Below are 22,171 nucleotides of genomic sequence, written 5' to 3' on the forward strand. Positions count from 1 at the left end.
TGGTTGCCATATAATGAGATATGATGCAAATATTGAATATAAATTAGAATTTTTAGTATTTTTAACTAATAACTAAATTAGCGAAAAATAGAATTACGTACCTTGGTTTTATTTAAATTTTATTCATTTGTTGCACTTGGAAATAAGGTGCAATATGCTTATACAGTTATAGTATATTTATTACGAATAGGGATATATACACAGTGAGTTGATATACCATTTGTGTATGAGTTTATCGACATTGGTATACAACCATCTTATGGTCGAATTAATTGAAGTGTTATTTTAAGTAACAAGGAGGATACAATTTCTCAGTCAATTTCTTAAATAAAAATAATATGTTTTCAATTTTTAAATACTTCTTTGGGTTTAAATATGAATAGCAAATTCGTGTTGATTAATTAAATTAAGATAAAGATGTAAAAGACAATTAAAATACATAAAAGGATCGGAAATAATAATTTCTGGTTCGTACAACTGATGTAAAACTCACAGTATCCACAAAAATTGTAATTCGAATAATTATATTTCATTTCTTCATATTCGACGTATTCGTCACAACAATTCTAACAATGTTACATGATCGGTACATTACGTAAAGTTAGTGTAAAAAAACAACGATATGTCTACATATGTTCATTCGTTACAAACATTCTTCATGCTGTAATATATATTACAGTAGAGAAGTAATAAAAAAACATTGCAATTCATGTATAGCCGAGGGTTGTTGGAATTTTATCTATAGTATGATTGCGATTGTTATGAATATAATTATTTGTTACATAATCGATGATTTGGTTCGATTTTTTACCATAGATATATTTCTTTGACATTTCAGGAGTTCTTTCTATTCCTTTATGTATAACAGATTGGTTGAGTCATTGAATGATCTTTGTAATATTACACATACACATTAAATCATATCACATATATGGAAATATTAAAGTTTGCTATGTAATATTTTTTAAACATTTTTTTATCCACTAGTAAAATAATTATGATAAGTGTACAAGACCTTTGTTATATAAGAAATCTTTAAGTTTAACGTTTATTTATCACGAATTAACAATTATGTTTCTGTGAATTTGTAAGAATAGGCAAAATATCTTTAGATTATTGACAGAGATATAAGGATTGGAAAAACTGGAATAAGTTGTAATTTACTTTAAATATTGAATAATCTCTGATATAAATACTTGAGAAATTCAAAATTTTGTACTGATATTTGTCTTGATAAGATTATATAAAATACCTGTAATATTCTTCAAATGTCTTTATTCATAAGAAAATTATAAAATCCCAGAAAAATTTAAACAACCCTCGCAACGTATATTACATAGATATGTATATATAAATTGTATATAAAATAGAACGCATTTAAATTTGTCATTCGTCGACGATGGTCGAGAATTTGGATTCCCAACGGACATGCTGAACATACGAATTTCTCTATTATTATACAAACATTAAGCTCGAGCCATGGCCATCGAATTTTTCGAGGTACTGCACTTTATGAGGTTCATAAGACATCATTCGCGTGTTACTCTTCATTTTTTAGAAATTAATTGCTTGTTTTTACATCCGAAACATAAAATTTCATGAAAACCAATGATTCTTATGCTATCGTAAAATTTTCTAATTTTACCGCATCGAATGTAAAGAAATATAAACGACGAAGAAAGTAAAGAACACTCGTTAAGCGTAGATAACAATAACGCAGAAAAACGAAGTAAAATTTTCGTAAGTAAAATAGATAGTTCACAAACGCATTTCTCATGTTCCTTCATTCAAACATTATTCCATCTTCCTTTAGCACTTCGATAAAGTTCCATCATAATTACACGTGTACACACAAGTTATAACGCTCGAATTGTTTCGTCCCATTATTATTTTACCATATTTGCCTCGTGAACGATTTATAAATACCTTAGTTGTTGTAAATATTATTTTCATATGTGATCATAAAATCACTCTCGAATAGCATGCGTTTTACGAACTATAATTATCTTGTAATATTGCATGGTGCGGCATTAAAAAGTATGTGTGCATTTGTGCGATAACAAAATGCAGAAATTATCGTTTGAATTTTCTTGTTTTTGCTCTTTCATTTCGACTTTAATTTACATAATGCGAGATTAAGGTGAATTCCATTCGCATTTGAATAGTGCATCATGTATACCTTATCTTTTTGGATATTTCTCATTATAGGAGAAAATTGTTTACGGTAGTTATCGATGTAATTATTGCACGTGGAAGCACGAAGGTTGTAAGTAATTTCTATCATTCTCTTGGAATAACAGCAGTCGTTTTTCAATATCAAAAACTGTCTAACGAAGTTAAAATAGAACTTTTGGTTGCTGCCGCCAATTCGCAGGGTGACAAAAAATCAATTTGGTATTCGTAAAACCGCGAGTATTTGTTTTATGAATTTTCACTATACAAGTTTCACGTATTATTTATTTACAACAAAACCAAAGTATTTAAGAACGAAGTTTAGCGAAACATTTTTAAAAACGAGTTACGTACTACTGTATATGAAATATATTTATGACCAAGAAAGGTATAAAATGAAACAAAATCGAACTTCCACTATTTTACGTAAGATTATTTTAATCAATAACAAGATGAAATAATAAAAGAAATGCCTGAATTCTGTCATGTAATTCGTTTGAACAGGCCAGTGTCGAAAATTTGGAAAGATATAAAGTGAAATTTGATATTTTCAAGATATTTATGATAAATGCATGATACAACGGTATTCCCTTTTGGACGAGAATGTATGGATTTTGGCATAAGAATCTTTCACATTATCCCACGGATCGTACTATCGTTCATATTATAAATCTCTTATTCTTATGGCAATCCATACAACGTATTCACTGCTCAAAACAATGTTAGGATAATTTTATACAATGTACAGGTGATAGAATATTTCATTTATGATATAAATTTCTATCGAAACAGATTGTTAAAAGTTCCGCGATTGGTTCTTTCAATTTAGAGTTCTATTTCAATTTTTATCAGATTTTATACTTTAGTTTCTTAATTTTCATTAAGTAACTTTATTACATTCTGCAGCTGCTTCGAGCAATGTTACGATACAAAAATTAAATGCTTGTTTATGTTTCATTGCACATTTCAATGACTAGGTATAATACAATCTTTTGACTAGCATTACCTAATGAGAAAAGTTAATAAAATTCATAATACGTTTGCATTAAGTTTAAAAAATTCATTCTAAGGAGAACATAGTACTTATAAGTGTAATATTAAAGTTTTTTCTTGACTTTTTTCCAACATCTTTTAATTCTCTAAGAAGGCACTATCAAATAATATCGATTAGACATAAATATATAAAATACATAAAAAATTCGATAATTTTAAAAAAAAGTACATCATCATTTTGCTTCTTTTCTAAACTACGCTCTTCCTAATTATTTTTCAATAGGCAGGTACCATTCCAGAATACTTTCATGATCTATTAACGTTTATCTCAAATAATATCGATGAAATTTAGAGAAGCAAAATAAATTCGCATTAAAGGAAAGCGTTACATCTTTAAAATTGTTTAATAAAGCAAAGGAAAAAAGAAAGAAATTCGTTTGGTAAGTTTGACAATGTTCCTCGCGCGTGTCGATAGTACTATCCGTGTAAAAATCATAGGTGCATTGTAAAAAAATACAAGCTTTTCGCGTGTTATCTATCACAAGCTGATCATTTATTTCCATATTGTGTAAAATAGAGATTACTGTGTGAGTAAAAATACTGTTGAAACAATTTGGCTGATAATGATGCGTGCTTATCACTATTTTACGGTTAATGATTAAACATCATGATCGTATAAACGAACGGTTACGATTGCCAACATTATCACTGACCAATTGAACGGCTCGGTTAATTAACTCGATTAGCCGATCATCGATCTGGAGACATTATTATCGCCTTTTACATTCTGTGACTGATTCACGAGGAATTTGTGTAATTTCTATGTTTCGGTAACACCGCGAACACGTCGCTGTTTCTCGAGGAATCATTATCCGGGTAAGCTAATAAATAATACAATTCGAATAAACCAAAAAGGTCTTTGGTTAATCGCACTTCCGTGTTAGAAAATATATCGAATATTTTCTTCTCTATAGCTCAAAAAAACGATAACGCTAGCTTATAGATTATTTTTAGAAGCACCCTGTATGATTGAGAAGTCATTATCGCCACACGATTCATCGATTTTCGATATCTCTCTTTAGTTATCCCCCTTTTCTTTCAAATAATTCGCGAACAACCATATGAACTTGTGTTTTCTAGGATGAGAATTGCGAACAAATCGCCGCAGTCGAATGGTGTACCGCTTCGAGCTATAAACTTATAAGTTCTGTAATCGTTTCGTGATGATTTACGTTGCAAAAGAAGAAAACGTTAAGAATTACAAGCTTCGAATCGTTGATATATATACAATTATAGTACATAACACACGTGATACATAAAGTGTATCGCTAAAATTTCGATATTTTATTATTACTTGCTCATTTTTCTATTATTATCAAATTACTGCACTCGAATGCGTCTCATTCGACTCACCAATCCCACGAATCTTCAAATATCCCTATATAACGTTTAACGTTGAAAAAATATTGAATTCCTTTCCTCTCTATTAAGTAATTTACGAAACGTTAAATAATAACTCGAAAGGCGGCGAATTCTACGAAGACAGTGTAAACAATTGATTCGTGGAACGTTATTGGGTAAAACCTTCGACTAGTATTGCACGAATATCGATTAAACGCCGGCTAACAAAGTCCAGTATCAACAAAAACAATACCAATGCGCATTGATAATTTCATACTACAACCAATCATCGGTCAATGCTAATTTACGCACATAATATCGTACGCAAAGATCCATCCAAATTTGCTACCCTTACTCTCGACATATTCATCGTTGCAATTAGATTCGTTCTCTGGTTTTATACAATCCTCTATAAAATACAACACAGTACCGATAATTTCGCAAAATTTCATCAAACGAATATCCTCGACCAATGACAAGCACTTGCGCGTTGCAACGCGTTACCGTCGCGACCAGCTAGATCGCGAGCGCAAAGGAGATCTCGACAAAATCCAGCATCTTGCAAAATACAAATCAGTCGATCGTACACAATAAGCAGCAAATTCTATCCGTATGTATCGATAGCATTGCAGAGAACGCGTCCATTTCGATCGTCGGATCAATTCGGCTCGGACGTACGATCGAAACAGGTCATCCCGTCGCGTCGCTGAAGAGAAAATGTTCCGCGCGAGATTTCCGAGTTTCTGTATGCGTCACGGTTCGCTCCGACCTTCTTTGGTGAACCGAAACGATCGTTGGAAAAAAGATGGCCCGTCCAATCTCGTCGGGTCAAGCCTTTTGTTGCATCGTCGAGCGACAAGCTTCGGGGAGGGTTTTTTCTTAATCGAGGCTCGATCCGCGATATATCACTCACGATCTTTGCTCAGGTCCGATGGTAGCTCGCAGCTGGACGTGGCCGATGTCGTTGGTGATCGCGGCGACGGCGACAGATTCATCCTGGATGTAACCGGAAGCGACAAGCCGGCGGCACTCATCGCGACGTTCAGCGGTATCGTGATGAACGGCTGATTACTCTGCGTCGAGTTAACCGGGGCTACCGTGCCTGCGAAACAATGCCAAAAAACCTCTACTTGGGGAAACAGGAAGAAGGACGGGCACGCGTTTCGCGTCGGGTAAACGTCTGTCGCATGAGCAAGGTGCCGGTATCCATCTGAGTTTTCGTTTCATTTCGTAACGCTCGGCTATCGGAAGGATGGCTGGATGTGTGTGTTTTTTGGGGGGGAGATCGATTCCAGGGGATGATCATGGTTTCTCACCTCCTTCTTGAGAGATTTGCACTGGCTGGCCGTTTTGCCCGATACCGAGTAGAACCCCCGGAGTCGGCGAGTAAATTACTGTCTGTGGCATCTGGTACATTATACCTGCGCAGAATCACGGCCGTTTTCATGAGAAATGACACGATGATCGATTAGTCATTTTGTGGCGAATAAATGTTTATCGATAACGATGTGATTCAACCCTTATTGTAGGCAATCCAGATTCCACGGTTAATCAATGCGCGTACAAGTAAGCTTTAAGCTTCAATATTTAAAACTTTCTTGTAAATTTTGACGTGAAGATATTTAAAGAACGAAAAATGAAAACTCTGTTAAGAGAAATATAAAAACAGGCATCCGATTAGCCGCAATAGGGTTGATATTGGATTTAATGGGTGGACGAATGGTTAGAATTAGTAAATGGACGTTTTTAAATGTACAGTTAATGATTTTTGGCATCGCATACTTTTTTATTAAAGTTTATGAAGAGGAAGAGAACGGAGCGAGGCGGTATAACGGATTCACTCATAACTGTCTGCTTTTTGGGTTTCTTTCACTACTTAAATCGATCGGTCGTAGGTCGAAAACACCGCTAAAAATATATATTTACGTAATCGACGTGATACGAAGGATGATATAAAGCAATGACATAATCTTTAATATGACATAAAATAGAGATGTACACAAAACGTTATTAGATTTTTAGAAATATAGATTAATAAACTTTTATATTCAACATCTGTCTCTTCCGTATTTTACAATTACTCGTTTGGAAATCTTCAGATATCTTGTAAAAACACCACTTATATTAAAATAAACTATAAAGTCGACGTACTGTGTACCAAGAAAACTAATACAAGAACTGTTTCAGAGGAAATTCGATAAAGCATTAACAGAGAGTAATGTTTACTCTCAAATAGTAAAATTGTGTAAATCGACCTGGTTCTTTTTATCTATTTAAATATTTAAACTTTATTATACAATAATCATTCTTATTTTATACATCGATAGATAAATATATTATAGCTTTTACCTACTTTAACGAAAATTATCTTCTCATAAGGTCTTATGAAACGAAAACCAATCATCGTAAGTAACCTTATATGTAACAGATTCTATATCAAAGTGAATATTTTTACAGATGTACGAAACAATCGCCAATAGATGTTCCATCGAAACCTATCTTTATCCTTTATTTTGCATCAACTAATCGGTCGATAATCTTATCCAAAGTAAATGAAAGCGAAGAATTTAGCAAAATCGTTAGAACGGTGAAGAAGCAAATGAAAATCATAAACGAGAAAGAAGTTTGAAGGAACGATCGAGTTTCGATCTGAGGGTAAAAGATCGGTGGGACGCGGATCGTGTCGGTCGGAGATATGAACGCGTGGCGAGTTATCAAAATTCCGGCGGGGAGACTGTTTGTGCCGCGGGGAACAATGGAAAGGCGAAAAAAAAAACGTACGTCATGCGATCGGTAAGTCGGATGGCATCCACTCCATATATTAGCATCGATATTTATGTGTACACCTGCATCGGAGCGCGGCTTTCGACCGGATCTTACTTCCCAGTTAGGCAGCGCGTCGTTGTCTTAGTTTGGTCATCGCGGCCCGTACAACTCCTTATGTACTCCCCTACACGGATAACCTCGTCATCGCTCGCACACTTTTCGCATTTTAAGTGTCCTCTTTCCTTTATCTTCTCCCTCTCTTTTCCCCTCTTTTCTCGCTCGCTCACACGCGATCGCGCGCGCGTACGCATCATATACGTTTTACCTCTTCTGTGATACCATTCTCTCGTTCTCCGACGTTTCTCTCCTCTCCTCTCCGCCAAACTCTCCTCTCCTGCTCTCTCTCTCTTCGTTCTATCCGTATCTATCCCTTTCTCTGTCTACCGACCTACCTGACTGATTGGATTGTACACGTTTGCCTTTGCTCGACTACCTACGGCCTGGCTCTAACGATTTTCCACGCCACGGCTTTTACCGCTTGCTACTTAGTCCGCGACTCGCGACTCCTGCTACGCCCACGGGGAAATTCGTTAATTACTCGCCACGTATGCGCAGCTGTACGATTGTCTTTCGTACTCGGCGTGGCACGGGCCGAGAATCGCGGAACGGACAGGTGAAATTGTTCTAGCACGACGGAAGGGAGGAAACCACGCTTGGGAAGCATCCACGTTCGACTAAACAGCCACTACTTGGATGGAAAAGTTGGCGAGGATACTCCACGTACGGAACTTTTGTCGTTAATAAATCCTTTATTCGAGAGCATACATGGTGTTCTGTGTAAATTGTCTTTAGTTCCTTCTGAAAATGTACGACGAGAAAAGTTTCATTCGCTTGGGATGGAAATACGCAGGATGTTTCTAGGTAGATAGTTTTTGGTATGTACGTTTACCTGAGTGATTTTTTGAGAGATCCTTTGACACAGGAGAATCGCCATCGCTGGTGTCTCCGTCGCTTTCGTTCGCGCAAACGTCCGATCTAGGTGAAGTGCCGTCTTCCTGGAACAATGAAACGAAATTTGTTGGTACAAATGGTGTACGTACGTTAATCGTATTTGAAATAAAAACGTTGTTTACGAGTCCTGAAGATAATTCTGGTGAATTCGTACGAAGATAAAATCGATGAGAGAATAACAAATAGGAAGAGAAAAAAAGATAGAAACTAGCGTGAATCAGATTTTAATTTTGTTTGCATACATTAAAATTCTCAAGAACGTGTCGCCCTGCTACAAAATTTATGAATCATCGTTACAAGGCTCTTGCCTCGTTCTACAAACCACTACTCCTAGAATTCTGCCTACAATTCATATGCCTAACATAGGATGTATCTGTAATTAGCCGACGCAAATTAATTAAAAACCCGACATTCTTCTTTTTGCCCAACGTTCGAAACTTCTATTACAGTAAACGAACGAAAATCAAAGTTGAACTATCGTCAGATTCGATCGTTTCATCGACCGGTACCGGGCAAAGCTTCACGACGTTGTCGTGAAAACGATATCATGATGACGTACGATCTGTATCAGGTCCGTAAATTCCGGATGCCTAACGAGCGATGCGGCGACAAGCAGAAAACAAGCCAGAAGAGAGGAGAAGCATCGCGGCTCGATTCGTAGCCTGTAAATCGTAGATAACGCCTCTGTAATAATATCGGCGAGCCAATCAAACGGGCAACTAACCAATCAATCAAGTGGAGCCTACCAAGCAACTAAGCAACCAACGAAACAACCAACGAACCAACTTACCTACCTACCTACCTAGCAGGGAGAGATGCGCGAGCTTGTTCGCGCGCCTTATATGGCCATCCGCGCGGCCTCAACTCGTACCGCGCTTCCACGGCAGATTCTCACAAATTTACGCAGGACTACGGTTTCCCCGGGTGACTTTCTCTCCCCCGGTCATACCGCCACCACCGACGGATAGCTTTTTTTCCCTAGGCTTAACCGTTTGTGCGCTGAACCTGTGCGTTTTATACATGCATTTCGACTCGTTCGTTAGGACGCATGTGTGTATACACGTGTCGACCGACGGTCGCCTTCGAGAGAAAGCAAATCGACCAGCCGAGAGTAAGGAACCGATGCTCTTCGAGAGAATTAGGAAGTGCCCGTCTTTCGGTGCCAGGGAAGCACCGATTTGGCGAACTATTCCGTTCGTGGTTGCTTGTTTCATTACGGAAGATAGAAGTTTCAACGATTTCGTATTATAGTAGAATTCTATTCAGAATCTTGGTTCCTGGACTACCGAATGCTCGTTTATACGAATCTCCATATTTTAGTTTGTGAATTACCATCCTCATGAATCCGATTGAATCTGCTTAGTTTGGTTCATGAACTTTTGCGAGTTACGTGCATTTATTTGAGAAGGTGAATTCTTATTATTATTAATGTCGGAAGTTAGAAGAAATCTCAGGCAATGGGAAGCATCGATGAATTCCATGTTTTTCGCCTGAGCTCGGACAAATCGGGTTTTACCGTAGCGATAGGAATAGAAGTTTTTATTAACGGTTTCGTCACGATGTCGTTGATCAGCTGTATTTCTTTTTGGTTAATCGTAAGTCAGTAGTAAATTTGTACTACGGTAGAATGTACTACATGAAACGATTTAGTGATACTGATTTTAAGTACGATGTAATCTGCCATGGATGTCCGTGTAGTTTGGAAGATTTAAAATGTCGAAAATAATTCGAGTTAATTGAAGTACTGTACTTTCGAATCGGTAACTGATCGAGCAACTCGATCACGTCCGTTGTTTTCTAGAAGAAAACTGATATACCAAAGAAATAGATGTTTCCCAGAAACGTATACGGTCAAAAAAATGAAACGTCCTTTAGCCTCGGAAAAATAAGGAGCAAGGAAAGGGATCTCGAGTGCGCTGTAAGGGTTCAACATTCCAAAAATAGTTGAAACCGAGTCAATTAATTAGACTGCTCCACTTTCCAACCAGTCATTCACCAAAGACTTCAATTATGTCTGCGGTGAAATATATCACTTATCACTTACGAGTAGCAAAATCGGAGCCCAAAAAGCGTCTTTAAAAAACAACAAACTTTATCTTCAAAAACCACTTATTAATAAAAAAAAAAAAACAAGGCATATTTACAATTTGATATAAACATACGTATAAAATTGAAAAAGTAGCCTAAATTACTCGAATTATCGATCGAACAGCTCGCAATTGTCCTTTCGATCGACGTCGAAGCTAAAACACTCTCACGCAAAAATTCGAGAGTCAAATCACATTCCATGCATGAAACACGGAAGCTAAGAGAGTGTCTCAACTTCCGTGAAGCGTCAAATCGTTCTTAAGTCGTAAGCTCGGAAGGCTGGTGGCCGTGGTTTCGTGACGGTACGTGGAGGATTTCCAAAAGTGCCACGAGGGCTGGTTTCGCGACCCTCGTCCGCGTGCAGCAGGCGTTGTGTCGACGATCACTTCCGAGTCGTATTTGTACCCCCCATTACCACGGGTGTGTATAGAAGGCGCGACAAAAACCGGCATTCCTGATTCTTAAGTTGGACTCTATATAAGTATCTGCCATCGCGAACATTGCCTGTATATGGCGACAACCAGGCTTTGACAAAGGTGACCGTATATGGTATTCTGCTTCCACCTTCCATACCTTCTCTCTCTTTTTCTCCCTCTTTCTTGCTCTCTCCCTCTCTTCCCCCGCCTTCTTTCTCTTTTCCCTTCCATCCGATTACTCCCCACCTGTTTCTGCCCTTCTCTTTTTCGCCCTGCCAGCCACCAGGAGAGCCGCCTGTTGTCTTCGTCGTTTCCTCGTGGCCGCGATCCACCAGGGTGCCCTCTTAGCGAAATGCATCATAATCGTTAAGTCGTTAGATCGTAAATCGTGGCTTCAAACCCCCGCCGTAAACGTGCCCCGTATCAAACCACCGTCAAGGGAGAGAGCTTTTCAACGGTCCTTTTTCTTTTCTTTTTTTCTTTTTCATTGTCATTACGGTGGACAAAGTTTCGATCCGGTTTCTTTTACGTACTAATGGGGTGTTTAGCGCATCCTAGGTTTTTGCGTCTCTTTTTATTTATTAACTTAACGTTTATTCCCGCGGAATTGCAGAAATATCGTCTTCAACTCTTTCAGACTTGCTACATTCAAGATCCAAGATGTTTTTTTTTTTCTTAATCCTTATATGGAAATTTTTGGGTGGAAGATTGTTTCAAGTCCGAGAAAGGGATGTGAAAGATGAAAGAGAATTTCATCTTTCACCTTAAGAGAATTAATTTGCTTTTTCTTTATCTTTCTTTTGAAATTACGTTGGAATATTTGTGTCTGAAAGAGTGAAACATTAAAGCAATGTATAGGAAAGTTGAGGAGATACGATTTTTAAAAAGAATCGTTAAATTTGAATAATCCGTGCGTATCGAGAAGCAGACCTACCTTGTGAGTTATGTTGAAAGGATGATTGGCAAAATGGAATACTGTTGATCGGTGTCTTATTCTCAAGCGGATCGGAATATTCTTTCTTTACAATAATGATCGCAACGTAGATAGAATTATTATTTAATCTTGTATAATTTAACGCATCTCGTTGGTTCTAATTCTTAACATAACTGTTTTTCCTCTGCATTATCTATCGCATCAAGGACTGATTATTGTTCTTCGATAATTACATATACGAAATTTTACGTTAATTCTTTAAAAGAGAGAAAATAAAAATCGTCTTAAAGAGTAACAGGAGTCTTATCGCGTTAATAATTATTCTTCATCCGTTTACGAATGATACCGCTGTTTTCTACGTTATTTACAAAACAAAAGTGAAGTGGTTTTTCAAACTACATAAGACAACAAGTACCATTAAAATAAATGTAACAACTCGTTTAGGCTAATCGCGAGAATTATATTCACGCACAGACGAAAAGTAAAAAAGCGTCGATACGATCTCGTCGATAAAGTAACAATAAAATCCAACATAAAATTAATATAAAGAAACACATTTTTAAAATGTCTTACTTTTTCATTCTTTGTTTAAATAACAATGCCGCTAATCGCAAGAAATCAAGTTAAAAGTGGTTCGATCGTGTTAATACCCCTCTTTGATCGAGGCTAGTTTCTTCAATCATCTCGACGCAACTAGTTTAACGTTTCATGCGAAACTATTACCTAATCGTACAGAAATTCCTTTCTTTCGTTTTGTACGTTTCTTCATCGTCTTCGTGATCGTTATCAACGTGGTGATCCGCGCGGCAAACAGGATGTAGAATAAAAGGTACGAATTATGTATCAAATGGTCGATCGAACGGTATCTTCGCTAAAACAGGCGGGTTTTTTTATACCTACCTGTTCGCAAACGACTGGCACCTTGTGCCAATAATTGTTGGCATTCGTGTGTATATCGGTTAACTGTATCGTTTGACGAAACGACGACCAACACTGTCATGGGACCGTATTATTAAGCGAAACAATATAATACGTACGTGTAATATAAATATTATCACAGTATTTTACAGTACACTATTTACACATGTGATACATAAAAACTAAGGCACGCCAGCCGTACATTTCGTGATTACCGTGTTGCGTTCAGGATTATCGTATAATCGTAAAGTTAATTATATTATTTGTACTTTGTGCGTCGACGGGAGAGACCACGGATAAATTACATTTCTATTCGGATTTGCGATTTTTCTTTCTTTTTTCTTCTTTTTTTTTCTTTTCTTTTTTCTCATCCATATTTTTTTCTTCTCACGTTTAATCTCCCTTACTTTTGCGCCTGCACGTAATGCTCTCGTGTGCTTACTCGTTTTACGTTTTCTTTCGCGTTTTCACCTTCCTTTCTTCCGACGTATAAACGTTTATCTATTTTACCTATCTACCCTCTATATTTATATATTTATATATATTTATATGTATCTGTTCTTCTTTTTTTTCCAAAAATATTTTAAGCGATACAAAAAAAAAAAAAAAAAAAAAAAAGGAGAGAAGAAGAGAAAACAACACACCACACGTACACACACACGTAAACATGCATATTGTGTGAAGAGGGAGGAGAATCGAGGTTTTCTCTACTTGTGGAAGAAACTTAAGGGAAAGGGAAACGGAAGAGGGGAGAAATGGAGAACAGGCGGGGCTCGCCTGGGAATTTAAATTAACAAGGTATTTTAAATACTAGCTACTTAATCTACGAAAGAGAAAAAAAAACAAACAAATACTACACATGCCACTTTCAGTACAAACACATTACGGAACAATGTACGATGCACACAACAATATCTATATATATATGTGTGTGTATATATATAGATATATATACATGTATGTATGATGTATATATATATATATATTCAATGCGCAACAATGCCAAGCGTGCACCGCCGGGTCTACTGGCTCGGACTCGCACCCACGTACTACGATTTCTCGTTTCTTCGTTGGCTTTTTTTGCGTTTCGTCCCGGGGAACGAAAGGCGAAACGTCTCGACCCGAACGACATGAGTATTTGAAAAAAATAATGGATGCCTCGATAAGGATCTTTGATGGGAGGGAAAAAAAAGGGAACGCTCGGACGATTCGATTTTTCCTTTGATTCCGACCTCGCCAAATCCCACCAACTACTAGGTACGATGTTTGTTACAATATAAAAGTACGATCGAGCGATTTGGAACTGAAGGGAGCCAGCGAAACGCTAATTGGGAATCGTACTTTCTACGATCGTTTTTCTACGCCAGTAAAATGGATACCACTGCTCGAAACAATTAAGAGAATACGGCCATTCTCGATTATGCGTCCGAATAAATCGAATGTCGAGGATGAAATAACGATACTCGTATTCATTGTTAAACTCATTTTCCGAGTTTCGTAACGTTTGACTCCCTTTGCGAGAGAATTGTCATCCGGATGGACGATTCTTTAATTACTTTTGAGCAGATCGTTAAATACTATCACGGAATTAAATACGAATGATCGAAATTTATTTTTCGATTGTCAAATCACGGTTCGCCTCAGTTCCATTTGATTCTCGTTGCTCGGCAACGATCGATCAACTTACAACGTATATACAGATCTTTAAATAAATAAGAGAGATTCTATCGTTGTAAAAGATATAAATACGATCAAAATAGAAAGAAGAGATGATATATATATATATATATACACGTATATATATATAATACACGGCTCCTCGAGTAATTCATCACATGAGTTACTATCCTAAGTGCATGATTAAGAATTGCCTCTCCATTCTCGTTTTGATAAACGAAAATTTCCATCGATACGTGTCTTTCTATGAGTTTCGTTCGTTTCGCAAAGAAGTACAACTCGAACGAACCACGTATCGTAGAAAAAAGTCTTTGGACTTTGATTAACGTATAGATCCAGCCATTAAAATTGTCTATTTTCTGAATTTCCTAATGCCTTACCCTTTAATCTCGTTTTCGTATCACGAGCATCATAAAAAATAAAAAAAGAAAATAGAAAAACGAAAATGATTGTAGCTAAAGTTTTCATCCGTTTCTAGCATTTCGAACATCTCTTTCGAGATCGTTGTCTTTTTGTGAATTTACGGTCGTTAAATTGTGAAACAAGCGAAATTATCAAATTCACGCAAATTACAAAATATCTTACTCGATACTTAATTATTAAAATCATAGAGCAAACGTTTGCTCTATGGATATTATAATGGATATTTCTATAAAACTATGTATCAATTTATAAAAATCGTAAATTCCATGATTTCAATTGTTTCTTTAAACTCGAACTGTGGAGAGCAAGAGGACGGTCGATTTCGTTGACGATCGTTCGGAAAAATTCATCGATCATCTTCGTCGTTGTTCACTCGGGTAGATTAAAACAACGTGGACGTAAATCTCGTATACATTTACAGTACGCGTCGACTGGACTAGATTTATACGTTGGAAACGGAACACCGTACGTTTTCTTGCGCTCCGATCGGTTTTCATTGAAAACACCATCACACGCCTCGGTTAACGACAAGCGTCGCTCGATCACGATTGATTTCCAAGAATATGTCGCGTCGATCAATCGCGGGACTCATAACAAAACCGACTCTTGTAAAATCTTTCAATCTTTTAGACAACAATGTATTTCTAGTAACCAGCTACGTTCACATTATGATGGAATAGATGTTATAAAAAATGATCTAAAAAGTGATCGTGACTTGTCATCGAATGAAAATTAACCGGTTCTATAAAAACTTTTATCGCGTAGTCCACAACGTTATAATTTTATTGAATATCATCAGCGAGTATTACTGGTAGGCTCGTAGAATATTTTATATAGCAAAAATGAAATGTATCGAAATGTATCAGAAATTACAAATGTGTTAAACTATTCTTTTGCTTTCCTGGAGAGAGATAAACGTGTGGACAAGGGTTGTTTTTATAACGAGCCCTTAACTTTGTTAAACTTGAAGAAAGTACTGCTCCCTGAGCCTATCAATATAACATATTTATTATACCTTGAAATAACGAATAATAATCGAACGGTAATAGTTCTTAATGTATTAAGTACCGAAAAGCTGCTATTTTAAGTACTGTTCGACCCGATCCTGAGGATGACAGGTGTCCTTAGAAGCCTTCTACTTGCGATACCGAGTCGAAAGAAGAGTTAATTGCCTGAAACTCTTCCCAGCGAGCCAGCCGTGGCAAAACATCGTTCTGATTGTCGTTAACAACTGTACTAGGATCTCGAAGCGCGCGCGCGAGCGCACGTTACCATAAGTAGTCTCGATTTTACCTCGTCGACTGATTTGGTTAAATCTTTTTAGTGCACCTGGCACGCAATTATGCGAGCTATTTTCTCGCTGTTAGCGTTCTACTCGGTCGTTTCATAAGCCTTCGCATTGACGTATCGCGAGAAGCGGATTTGTCGAGAGATTTATCGATAAATTAATTCAGAAACGACAGGAAATTATGCAAATATGTTTATAATAAACCGGCATATCGAATGCACGGAAAATCGATGATTTCATTGAAATAAAGATTTATTTAAATTGGAGAAGAGAAAGATTTATGAAACGACCTGATAGAGACGTTTAATTTCGTTTCAAGTTTTTGCCAAGAAAATAGTTAACAACTTGTAATCGATATTAAATTATATAGAAAACTATTTCTTATAGAAGATTGAATACGTTAAACACGATCGTAACACGATCGAATCAACTTTTCTAATTATTAGTCCGGTTACGATCTTCAAAGTTTTATCTTTTGAATTTCAATAAACTTTTATAAATAAAAACGTTCTTAAAGGGAATCTTCGTATAGAATTAAAACAAGAGTGATCGCGTAAATATCAATAAACATTCTTTCATATTTTTCTCAAACTTAAACAATTTTTAAAGATAGGAAAATACTATCGATGATCCAAATGACGTAGCAGGGTTTTAATCAAACGAAACTTCACTTCCTTGAGATTTACGTCAAATTAAGCGTAAACGTGCCGGGTGTTAGGCATATTAATTTCTAGGATCGTAACTAACGTCATTCGCGCTTCGTACGAGATGCTACTCTCCTCCCTACACGCACACACACACGAAAAGAAAATAACCGTACTTTCATTGACACCGGATGTGATGCGCCTCATCGAGAATTTCGATATTCATCGTCCGGAAAAGAAAGTCGGATGTCGTCCGGAACTTCCTTCGTCACGCTGATTCTTTATTCAGCTTGCAAACGACGTACGATTTTACGTCCATCGAACGACGCGTTCTCGATATAACGAAGCATAACACGACATAATAAATCCACCGTAACGATAATACGTCTATTCTTTAAAACGCCTCGAAAACGATCAAAGCACCGTGGAAAGAAAAGTTTAACGCGTTCCCGCGCACCTAACTTGAACGCGATGTACTCGCACCATGGACGGAATTGCACCGACGCCGAGGCGTCTGTTCGAGGAGCCCTTTGCCGCTGTGAAAAGTAACTAGGAAACAGAAGAGAAGCTTCAAGAAACCTAGCAAGCATTTCTACAGGCTCGAAGCACGGATCGTTGAAAGACCACAACCTGGTTTTATTCTTCACCGATCCTGCTTCTTGCTAATGAAATCGCTAGAACGATTAAGTTCCCCCATGGAATCCAGTTGAGCTGTATAACGAAACCATTCGAGCCTATATAGGGAAAACACAAAAATCTTCGTGTTCTTCAAACCTACTGTCGTTCAACTAATTTATATCCACCTGCAAAATCTACGTATCTACTCCAACATCGAGTAAATCTCGTAGCGCGTATCGCGCGAACACGGAGCGGCCGTTCGAAGTCGACAATTGTCGTAGTCAATCGACGACAGACGTCGTGCGCGATAAGCGTACGCGGATAATTGCGGTTACGCCGGTGGTTCGTGACGGCGACGGTAGTCTTCTAACTCCGTGGACACCGACTCTTATCGAGCATCTCCTCTCTCTATATCCACGGACGCGTTCAACCTCACGTTCTTTTCTCCCTGTACCTCTTCCCTGTCTCGATATTCCGTAGTCATTGATCATGGAAGATCATACGCGAATCGAACACGGTAGCCAGCGATGGATACAACGGATGCAACTGACGACGTGACGAATGCGACTGGCGATGTAACAGATGCTAGTGTGCGATACATCGGACACGGACAGCTGGTAAGAGTCGGAGGACAAGCGATAGTTTCAAGTACTAACTAGGGTAGTACTACCGTTGGGGATGCGAATGCGACATGTGAGGATGGTAGGCGGCGTGATGGGGTGGCAGAGGCGAGGGACAGGACTGTTGATAGGGACCACCGGCTAACATGGGCCCAGGACTGGAACAGGGTACCAGGTGCGAGCTCGGCGAGGCCGCGTGTGCATGCGCAATCAAGTGCGCGTGCTGCGCGTGCGAGGGTGGCGCGTGCTGCGAACCCGGCGGCGGTGGCGGCGGCGGGGGTGGCGGATGGCCAGGAGGCCCTCCGGTCGGTCCGCCACCAGGATAACCGCCGTGCAGCGAGCCACCGTGCGGCGAGCCATACACCAGTTGCCTTACTTTCTGCTCGTCGTCGGCTATGTTGTAGGTCAGTTCGGTCTCCTCGAACCCGGTCGCGGACATCCTCTGGTCGCCGGAGGAACCGGAGGCGGGAGGGTCCGGGCTGTTCAGACAGGTCTGGATCAACGCCTTCCCGGCCTCGCTCGTTATCATCGGCTGCAGCTTTCGTGTCGCAAACGTGTACACATGCCCGGTCTCGCTGGCTACCAGCAACATCACCTGTGTACCTGTCAGTGTCGACAGCTCGTACGCCTGCAACCAGAGATAACGATTAATTAGGGATGTCCCGGGCTCCTTCTTCGGATCGTATTAACGACGCTTCGCTCCAGATTTTTCCTTCTTTTTGCACTTTTATCCTCCGTCTTTTCGGACTTTGGTTTTTGTCTCTTTTCATTGATCGAATACTGGTTTTAGCCGTTCTTAAGCGAGATGGATTTTAATCGAAGAAAAGTTTTTTCAGGAAATTGAAGAACGATAGAAGAGTATAACAGTGAGACACTTGTGTTTTCAGTTCGATGAAACTACAAGTGTGAAGATCGAATGTATCGTAAATTTAACTCGCTGCATTGCAAATTCATATCGTAATTAATTAAGATAGTATCTGCCTAAAGAATCGAAGTACGGATGTAAATAAAGTAACAAACTTAGATTCTCGAGTAACAAAAGCAATGTTTTCCATTCGAGTCTTAAACGATCAACGTATATTACAAATACTTGCTACTCAGCGATCTTTATAGAGAGGTGTTATGCAAATTATCACCGCCTGCACAATCATTAATATACAATTCTTCTAAATAATTAAACGAACACACGCGAATAAAAACGATATGCGCACTCAGCGCTTTATGTTCGAGAGATTATACCTTGTAATGACATAATAATTATCAAGGTTTAGCGAAGCGTTTACAAGCGTGGAGCGGATGGAATTCTTTCTTTTTGTAGTGAAAACTGACGGCCCGCTATTGTATATTTAAGTTGAATCTAAATTATAAAAATTCAGCCTACTAACAAGAAACCTACCGGTCGAGGGGGAACAACGCAACCATACCATGAAAATGAATAAACATAGTGGAACGTTATGAAATCGTTGTATTTAACTTAGATCAGAATGTTGCTGCGTGTTTACGCTCAAAGAAAGTATTTTGTTTATTTAACGTTTGTAATTTAAAATCGAACCTATCTATCGATTTTCATATGTGTAACGCAAAGTTCTATATTTTTTATTTAGAATACTATGATAATGCGATTAGGTGATTAATTTGCAGCTTACAAGATCCAGAAATTTACAATTTTTATACTAAGAAAATTTTCTTATTTGTACCGTGTTTTACGATTTATTTTCCGATTACTTTTTGTATATTAATGATTGATAAATCATTTTAAAAAATGTAAATATTGTCATTATAATGTAAATATCGTATAGATACAAAATACATACATTGAAAACTTTAGAAAAATATTTGATTCGATCCGTTAAAATTTCACATTTTAGCGTTTTAAGAACTGTTAGAAATTGGGAACTTTTTTTTAGCAATACGTAATTCTTTTAACACTGCCTACGAATTCAGCCTAATATTTAAATTCGTACTTTCTCTTACATAATGCCTCTGTTTATTTTAAGTTTAACGTAAGTTTCCAGTTTTCCAATAATATTATAAAGCAGTTATGTCAGTTTCGTGTCAAAACATAGCTAATTATAGAGATCCGTCTTTAGAAAAGGGGAACAATCTATCTTTGGTTTTCTATATTTGTATGAAAGATGCAATTTGCCTTAGGTTCTTCTACGGATTTAGCTACTCCGCCGTTTGGATCAGATAAACAACTGTAACATGATTAAATTAATGTTAAAATCAAAAACTCTGACTTAAAAAACAACCAGATTATTTTCAGACTATTTGCTCGAAGAATACGTTGTTAATAAAAAGTTTATAATTATAGTGAGCGACAGAAGGTAAACAAAAATAGATACGTCATTTTCAGGAAATTAAAATAATGCGCTTTTTAGGCGAAAGATTAAGTTTGACGTGACAAGACGTAAAAGCAATTTTTACGATATTTTGTAGTGGCTACAACGCGTTCGTTACCTGAAATATAAAATACAACGTTAATGTCAATATAGATGCGTAATCGTTTACAAAATAGATTCTGTTGTGTGCGAAGCTTTAACAAAAAGAAAAAAGAACACATAAATTTTCTGACGGACGTGTAACTTAATCGTGTAATTTATAACTTTAAACGTATATTTATTTACTGATTATCGTTAAACGACCTCGCTAACTATGTTTATGTAAATTATATATAATTAAGATTAGAGAACCAAGAAATATGTACGGTCGATTCGTAAAAAGAGTCATATAACAAGTGCTCATCGCAGAATCATATCATAAAATCACGACTAATGTACTATAGCTTTCTTGGGCATATTTTGATACTAAAACTACCAAAACTGTCAAGATGATCAATTAGTAATCTTTCGTAGTAATTTTATAGATTACAACGCTGCATTTCTAGGGATTTTTTATGATTTTTTGTAATGCATAATGTATTCTTTCATATACCATATGACTTCCTTATTTTACTATTTTCATCTTTCTGATACAAATTATGTACTTTTGTAGTCAGTAGTTCTAGCGGTAATCCAAAATACACGATTAAGTTACTGGCGTACAAATATATACGACAGCGAAAGCACAGTTGTCACTCATAAATCGCGCGCTCGCTAAACTCATCGGCTTACGTTTGATTTGCGCAATACGCGCAACCACACAACTATAATACACTATTTACATTTGCTATTTGTGTCATGTACTTTCTTATCTCTAATCTCTCGTCAATTTTGAACGCACTTAAACACCATGTTCGATATAGGACCGATTCAATGATCACACGAAAAGAAACGATCGATCGTGACGATCGATCATCGATACCCGACGGATTCAACACACTGTTTTTGCGACAACCGTTTTAATTAACGAGAGAAATAAGGTCGACAGGTTTGTCGGATACGAACCTTCTTCATGATTCCGGTTTTCCTCTTCGAAAAGGTGGTATACCTCCGTAGTTTATTGTCGATGTACTCCATTTTAATCTTGACCCGTCCTTTGGTCTTCTTACCGTTCGAGGGGGGTGACTTTTTCGGCTGGCCCAAACTCGTAAATGACTCCTCCAGATTATCGGGGACACAGTCTGTGGACATTGACATGGCCTGCTGTTGCGAAAGTGCCTGCCGTGCGTTACTGTCATCGTAACAGACGTCCGAAGTGGTCCTCTTGATACCCCTCTGTACAGATCCCACGCCGGCATTCGGTGCGCCTGCAGCGGCCGCCGCTGCCATCATGGTGGCGCCACCGCGGCTTATTTGAGAAGTTGTAAGTTGGGAGGTGGACGGTCGGCCGTACATTTCCGAGCCAGCGTCGCTGCCTATCATCCCCATGCTGTAGCCAAGACTTGCGTACCGACTATCTCTTCCGCCGCTAGGGTTGTCCATTACGGACTCGCGCACATTTATTCCCTTTCCCTCGGCCCTTCTCCGCCACGGAATCGCGAAAACTCGGCGCAATGTTTCCCACGTGATCAACCATCTAGAGGAACACGGGACAACAACGCGCACTGTACGAGCGCTCCCCGCGAACTGAATGCGCGCAGAGTATCGTAACTTGACCTACGTGCTAGCGCGGTGCCTTCGTGCGTTCCTGCGCAGCTGCTACCCCCACTACGCACCACGCACGCGATAAAAAACTAGTCCACTCGATCGAGATAGAGTCACCTGGACGAAGATCTTTAAAAATTTCTTCGTAGAAAAATTAACGGATCAACTGTGGTCCTT

The 22,171-nt window shown here is 38.1% G+C and overlaps 1 protein-coding gene across 2 annotated transcripts; it reads right to left on the reverse strand.

The window, feature by feature from the left end:
* Nucleotides 1–507: 507 nt before the first annotated feature.
* On the reverse strand, nt 508–22,009 carry Bs (serum response factor blistered). Of its 2 annotated transcripts, XM_072016297.1 has the most exons (5): nt 21,356–22,008; nt 18,346–18,597; nt 8,282–8,387; nt 5,883–5,987; nt 508–5,668 (listed from the first exon to the last, which is right to left on the reverse strand). In XM_072016297.1, the coding sequence occupies exons 1-5, from the start codon at nt 21,830–21,832 to the stop codon at nt 5,472–5,474; spliced, it is 1,137 nt and encodes a 378-aa protein (XP_071872398.1). In that variant the 5' UTR covers nt 21,833–22,008; the 3' UTR covers nt 508–5,471. The 2 variants fall into 2 exon arrangements, with proteins under 2 accessions (XP_071872398.1, XP_071872399.1); XM_072016298.1 differs by lacking the exons at nt 508–5,668; nt 5,883–5,987 and adding an exon at nt 6,579–8,190 and having other exon boundaries at nt 21,356–22,009.
* Between the last annotated feature and the right edge of the window lie 162 nt (nt 22,010–22,171).

The sequence above is a fragment of the Bombus fervidus genome, chromosome 14 (assembly GCF_041682495.2).
Source record: "Bombus fervidus isolate BK054 chromosome 14, iyBomFerv1, whole genome shotgun sequence".
Lineage (NCBI taxonomy): Eukaryota > Metazoa > Arthropoda > Insecta > Hymenoptera > Apidae > Bombus > Bombus fervidus.